This window comes from Hyaena hyaena, unplaced genomic scaffold (assembly GCF_003009895.1).
Source record: "Hyaena hyaena isolate Hyena2069 unplaced genomic scaffold, ASM300989v1 scaffold_569, whole genome shotgun sequence".
NCBI lineage: Eukaryota > Metazoa > Chordata > Mammalia > Carnivora > Hyaenidae > Hyaena > Hyaena hyaena.
Window position 1 is genome coordinate 622,841 of NW_024081202.1, and position 7,286 is coordinate 630,126.

The 7,286-nt window shown below is 41.0% G+C and overlaps 1 protein-coding gene across 8 annotated transcripts; it reads left to right on the forward strand.

Moving 5' to 3' along the window:
* Positions 1-497: 497 nt before the first annotated feature.
* On the forward strand, positions 498-2,915 carry ARL4A (ADP ribosylation factor like GTPase 4A). 8 transcript variants are annotated; one of them, XM_039256399.1, is made up of 3 exons: positions 498-765; positions 1,337-1,460; positions 1,913-2,915. In XM_039256399.1, exon 3 carries the CDS (start codon positions 2,002-2,004, stop codon positions 2,602-2,604), a length of 603 nt encoding a protein of 200 aa, XP_039112330.1. In that variant the 5' UTR covers positions 498-765; positions 1,337-1,460; positions 1,913-2,001; the 3' UTR covers positions 2,605-2,915. The 8 variants fall into 8 exon arrangements, with proteins under 8 accessions (XP_039112330.1, XP_039112329.1, XP_039112328.1 ...); XM_039256398.1 differs by having other exon boundaries at positions 498-756; positions 1,332-1,460; XM_039256397.1 differs by having other exon boundaries at positions 498-756.
* Positions 2,916-7,286: the final 4,371 nt, after the last annotated feature.

Here is a 7,286-nt window from a genome sequence, read left to right on the forward strand (position 1 = left end):
CCTTCGGCACTTAATGACTAGTTAAGTAGAGTTTAAGTTCCACCTTAAGTAGAAACACCTATTTAATGTTTCAGTTTATTTCCTCATTTGTGAAACTGGGGTCTTTCTACCTCACGGCAGGGATGGTGCTAGGATCGTGTGGGAGAGAGAGAATATTCGTTTTGCAAAAGGAAGGTGAGTTTCAGACATCATTCTGGCCCAGACGTTCATGGCAGCTACTGAGGCAAGCCCACGTCACCCCGTTATATAAGGGACCCGCCCGTCCGGTATCTTCTGAAATCTCTGACGGACGGTACGTCACCGGCCACCGCCCAGAAGACACCGTACGGCACCCGGAGGATAGGCGGTGCAGGGTGGGACCCGCCTGGAACCGCTCAAGCCAGCCGCCGGCTAGAGAAAGCGTCCGTGACAGCAACTACCCTGGAAGCTGAAGCCGGAAGCCCCGCCCGACCTCGCTAGTGGCAGGTCGGTCAGTTCGAACGTGACCTTGTTTTGCCGTTGCTAGGAGACCGGGCTCCCGCACGCCCCCCAATGGCCAGCGCCCCAGCGCGCGCTGAAGGGAGGCGGGGCCCAGGCTGCTGCGTGGAGCGATCGGCAGGGCAACGTTAGGCTGCCTGGCGCACGGCGCCCGCCGGGCGCCCCTGGAAGCCGCATCTCCTCCCCGGCCACCAACGGGGCCTCACTGGTGCCTTCCCACAGGTACCAGCGCGCTCCTGAGCGGCGGTGAGCGACGCTGGGTGCAGACGAGGAAAGACGGTGAGTCAGGTGAGCCGCAGCGGGAGGGCAGCTGGTGTGGCCACGCCCTGCCGAGGGAGAGGAGCCCGCCGGGTGCGGAGGGGCCAGATGAGGGGCCCGTGCTGCCGGGACAGTGGGTCGGCCCGTGCGGGTGCTGCACATCGAATCATTCACTCCTGGGGGCTGGCGCGGCCTCAGCGAGCACCCTCCGGCCAGCGGACGAAGGGTTAACACTCCGGCGGTGACCGCGGGTCCCGGATGTGGGAGCCCCCGCACGGCGTCCGCGAGCCGCGCTGCAGGTGTGCTGGGACGGGCGGAGCGAGCTGTCTGGCAGCGACCTGACCGACCGGCCGAGGCTCTCCGTCACCTGCAGGGGCCACTCGGCTTCCTCCGTGGACGCCTTGTTTTCTAACTTGAGGGCAACAGGTGGTGCCTGTGGACCGAGGGAGAGCCCAGCTCGGCCGCACTGGGAGCGGCAGTTATTCTCACCAATTAGGGCGCTGGGGCGGGTGTGTATTGGACTCGCGGATGCGGGTGACCAATGGAATTTGGGCTCGTGGGTGGGCGTGGTCAGAGCCTGAATCTAAGGTTTCTAGTGCAGCAACTGCCAGAGCTGCGTGGGGAGCTAAGCTGAGCGGACGTGGGGTGATTTTTCTCTCCAACCCCTCGCGTAAAAACCGTCTACCAGATGCTTTCTTATTTGGATCCAGACTCCAGTTCCGGAGGTGAGAGCGTTGTGCTATTTTTTTTGGGGGGAGAGAGGTGAATGGGGAGGATAATAGTGACCTTGGGTATGCTGTTAAGCACGTGGAATTAGATCCCCAAAATAGGATAATGTGTTACGAATTTTCTGCCAAAAAGGCACTTCTGTGGTTATTGCAAGTCGAACCCGATACTGGTGATTAGGTTGTCTTCAGAATGAGGTCTTTGAGATTTGGGAGCCCAGGGACGTAGAGAAGTAGATGTTAATTGCAATTTTCGTGAATGTGAAAGAATTTAAATCACAAGGATTATCCCGTCGTTTGCCTTGGTTTGCGTACGTTTCATATATCATTTGGCTTGTTTACTGAACCACGGGTTTTTTTAAGTTCCTCGTCTTGCTTATTTAAGCAGAAAGAGAGAAAAACAGTTGTAGTACAGTACTTCACAAGAATAACTTATTCATTTTCCCCCTCAGCAGTCTTGTAGCTGGATCCCCTAGGAAGAGAAGTTCTGAAGCATTAAGAAGAAAGCATTTCAATTTGGAACGCTTATTTGCACCTGGAAATGGGGAATGGACTGTCAGACCAGACTTCTATCCTGTCCAGCCTGCCTTCATTTCAGTCCTTTCACATCGTTATTCTGGGTTTGGACTGTGCTGGAAAGACAACTGTATTATACAGGCTGCAGTTCAATGAATTTGTAAATACTGTACCCACCAAAGGATTTAACACTGAAAAAATTAAGGTAACCTTGGGAAATTCTAAAACCGTCACTTTTCACTTCTGGGATGTAGGTGGCCAGGAGAAATTAAGGCCACTGTGGAAGTCATATACCAGATGCACAGATGGCATTGTGTTTGTTGTGGACTCTGTTGATGTTGAAAGAATGGAAGAAGCCAAAACTGAACTTCATAAAATAACCAGGATATCAGAAAATCAGGGAGTCCCTGTACTTATAGTTGCTAACAAGCAAGACCTGAGGAACTCATTGTCTCTCTCAGAAATTGAGAAATTGTTAGCTATGGGTGAACTGAGCTCGTCCACTCCCTGGCATTTGCAGCCCACCTGTGCAATCATAGGAGATGGACTGAAGGAAGGACTTGAGAAACTCCATGATATGATAATTAAAAGAAGAAAAATGTTGCGGCAACAGAAAAAGAAAAGATGAATGGTAATACCTTTTCTCTCTATGTGGAGTGGGTTTTCTCCGGTCTGATTTGACAAATGGAAAAAGTGTCTCCAGCCTGGTTTGCCTGCCTGCCCTCCTGGATGCTGATAAAGCTTTGTTTTGTTGAACAATCAGATGCCCAACTCTTTTGCCTTGTGGAAGATGAGTAAATGCAGTGCTTCTTGAAATGGTCTCTTCTCCCTACCCCACAAATCTTTTGGTACTACCATTCTGGAAGCCAAGCATGGATTGACGAGAAAACTGTTGTGGAAATTTGACCTGAAGTTAGTGAAATAAAACTTTGAAGAGTATCTGCCTAGTGTTTTGTTCTTACATCTTTTGGGGGAAAGCCTTTAAAGGAAATTGCATATAAGGCTCTGTATGTTAAGAGGAAATGCTAATGAATGGAAATGTTAAGGTAGATTAATATATATACAGTTGTATTGATCACATTGGTCCAACCAGTAAGGGAGAAGGAGGAAGTGGTTTTTTTTTTTTAAGTTTTGGCCAAATGAATTTTGACATTTTTTGGAATCAAATGAAGTAATGCTATATCTTAATTCTAGGCAATGTTTTGAATTGGTCTAACTCAAAATAATAAAAATAAGGTATTAAGGGCATATTCAAGTGCATGGATTAATTTTCCTGACAATGCATGTTTTGGTGTGTAGTTTTTTTACTTTGTAGAAGTAGCTATGCATCTTTCTCCATGGTCAGGTTTAAAACACCTTTTGGGGGTTTAGGGCTGTTATAGAAACAGTTGATTGTCGGGAGCACTTTCACTTGAACCTAAAATAATTTACTTAATTCTTTTATATAGTAAATTAGGGCATGTAGACGAATCATCAGTGCTCATGCTTGGTATATGTATGAATTTATGAAGAAAGCAATTGATGAATTTAATCAAGAAGATGTAATTACAATACATGGTCTCTACAGTATTCCAGTTGAAAAATAATTTGTTTTATTGACGCTGGATGAACACAGATGTGGTTTCATATATTTTTGTAGTCTTTTGAGAGGAACAAAAGCTTTATATATAAACACCACCTGATGCACTGTGGAGTGAAAATGTAAGAAAGATGCTAGAAGTGCTCTGAGCTTTAATTGTTTACAATCTAAGCAGCATTATGCGGGCAGTCAAGTCCTGATTATAAGGTAGGATGAAATGATACAGTGCTGCAGATAAAAATTACGGTTCTAGAAAACGAAGCGGAAACTAGCAGAGCTATGTTTTATGAAAATTCGCTGGTGCTGTTTACACTGGAATCCAAAAAACCCCTCTAAATTAAAAGGAAAACCTTCTACCTGATTCTTATCTACAAGCAAGGACTTATTTCCAGTGACCATGTATTAGTACATCTACATAATTTCTACATGTAAAGCCAACAGCTCTTTGTTCTGAAGATAACCAAAAGAACTGCACTTTGCTAAGAGGATTTTGATTTGTGGTTTTCTGTTTTGGGGGTTTGTTTTGTTTTTAGTGGTACAGTTAGGTTTTTGGAACCTTAACCTTGTTACACACAAAATGAAGTAGCCTCCTGTGGAGCTCTCATTGTTAGATGTACCTGCACTAGTGACAGTCACTTAGAATGTTTATATTTATAAAAATGTGGATAATAACTACCAATAAACTACTGGAGGCACTAGGAGAATAGTGTTTGAGTTTTAATGTACTCCCATTTGCTGAAGCTTTTAATTAGGCATGTAAAAACAACTTGGACACCTGAGTTAGAGTCCTAAAGTAGTTTGATTTTCTTCAAGTGTGACAGAGGCACCAAAGGCTGTTGTCTGGGAGAACCTTTTTTCCCTTTTGCTATTAAATGAGATCATGATATACTCTAAACATCATTAGATCTGTGATGGATTTATAAAGCTTGCTGAAAAAAAAAATCAGTGAATGGATTTAGATTTTTAGCCTACTGGTACTTTTTATATACTTGCTGTATAAAATTGTACTGTTTTAATGATCACTTGAAAATTTAAGTGTGTTGACCCTTATTTTGTAGCTTAAGAATTTGGTAAGCAAATTGATGTCATCTAAGCATTTCATATTTAGTGCACAAATAACAAAATAGTGTGAACATTATACTAGCTTTTATTTATAAAATACATTTTCAACTCCAAAACTGGTTGTAATGTTTTCCATTTTGCTACGTTCAAGTTTCCCAGCACCTTAGCTGCTAATACCATCGGATGATGGGAGAGTAGGAGTCTTCCCAAAATATGCCCTAGAGAGTTTAGACAGTGCTGTTATATCTAGTTTTTTTATTAAGGTACAGCTTTCCTAAAGTATATTTCTAAAATATTTTCTTATATTTAAGGTTACTTGGTTTAAAGCAAATATTTATCAAGGACCAGATGATTCTAAATACAAATTACTATCAAAGAAAGTTAAATATAAAAAAAATCTAGGGTTATTGCTAAATGGATTATAAACATTTAGGGAAAAAAATGTTTTGTAGTTTATGTAGCCACTATAGGTTTACTAAGAATAATGGAAAGATGAATGAATCCTTTGAAGCCAAAAAGTGAAGTTACAGTAAAAATAAATGTAAGTAGAATAACTAGCAGGATGGTTTCTGAGCAGAGGGAAAGACATAGAATGTTTTTGTTGGTACAAGCCATTTGACACTTAAACAGTGTTTGATTAATTATTCATATTGACCTGGAAGGAGGCCTTAGGTAGAGTGTTTCAGGGTTCTATTTAATAGAATTTCATCAGTAATATAACTACAATAGTTTCTTAAGTGATAGCAAAAGACACACACACACACAAATTTTTTTAACTTGGTGGTGTAACATTCAACATATTGTTAATACAAGTTGGAACTTTGAGTATAGCATCATCTGAAGTTGGAATTTTACATTTAAGGTTTCAGTTTTAACAGAAGATTCTTAAATGGATAGTGATAATGCTTGTGTAACATTGTCAATGTACCAAATGCCACTGAGTTACACACCCAAAAATTGTTAAAAATAGTACATTTTATATATATTTCACCATGATAAAAAGTTTAGAATATTCAGTGTACACTCAGTTTCAAAGAATCAGCCAAAAGTAGAGTGAGGGCATCCTAATTTAGAGGCCAAGTTTCATTACAGATTTCATGGAAGATGGGTGTTTAAAGCTTAATATGAACAAATGTAGCATGGTAAAACTAATAATTGTAAAATTAATATTAAAATATATGATAGAGATAATAGTCTCAACCACAGCTGAAGTAGGTATCAAATTCTGTGTATTCAAGATAGAACCATAGGAGTAACTACATGGGAGGCACATTTAGGGGGATAAGTGTGCTAGCTGAAAACAGCAGGGAGCTTTAGAGTCCAATGAAGGTTCAAATCCCAGCTCTCCCACTATACACTTGTAACCTTTTGGCAAGTTCTTTGAAACTTCTCATGATGTCAATACCCTCCTGGTAAAATGAAGACTGTCACATAGAATTTTAAGAGAGTCGAATGAAATAGTGTAAACTATTTAGCTTCACCAAGTATTTCATAAGAACTCAGTAAATGGTAGCTATTATTGTTAAGTAGTATGGATCACTAGGTGTTGAGAGGCAGTTGATAATGACTATAGAAATTCAGATTTTAATCTTAGATCCACCATTGACTAGTTTCATTTCAGACAATTTATTCTCCCTCAGTCTCAGCTTCTTCACTGGTAACTGTGCATATACCTCCTATTTGGGTTTAATTTACTAAAAGGATTAAATAAACAACGTATGGTATGTAACGAATACCTGACACATAGTAAACATTGAATGGATAACTGTTAATAGCCAGAATATTTTCTGACAAATGTATTTAAAGAAAACTTATTCTGGAAGGGAATGTGACACAAAAAGCTCTTAATTTGTTTTTCTTAGCACTCCTGCAGTATGGCATAGAATGGGAGCTTAGTAGAACTTGGGAAAGACTAAGCATACTGGATTCCCTTGAAATCTACATCATTTCTGTAAATTTCTAAAGCAACAATTTTAGCAAATATAATCTCGCCTTCCCTTGTAAGAAACAAATAAAATTAAAATCACGGTTATTTTTTGGTATAGGCATAAATCAAAATAAAATACTTCACTGTAGAAATTAAAAATCTGGAAGTCTACGTTGTGGTTCAAAATATCTCAAGATCATTATTAATTTGTAAATTTTATCTAATAGTAAGTAAGGATCTGTATGCTGAACCTTTCATGGAAACTTACCAATATTTGTAGGCATGTCTGGCGGATGATGACGGACAGATATGCGTGCTGGTTATTTTCTAATTACTTTCAGTTTGGGGTCATGTTTTTATGTGTTCTGCTTATGTTTTGTTGAAGTTGACATTACCCGTATTAGGTGTTGGGTTATAAAGAAGTGGAGTAGAAAACCATGGTTATTAGCCAAAATAAACCTATACTATTTTTGGCCCTCTCTTCTGTGAATCTGTTATAAGGAAGAAATTAAAGCAGTGCCAAAATAGAAGCATGATCTGGATCATTATACCCACCCCTTTCCTTCCTGCTTGAAGACTAACTCAGGTAATGCAGCTGTGTGTGTGTGTGTGTGTGTGTGTGTGCGCGCGTGTGCGCACACGCACGCACTGTATTTATGTCTTCTAAATGATAGAAAACGGGTATGGGTTAACACAGTGGTTCTCAAAGTATGATTCCTGGACCAGAAGTATTAGCATTACC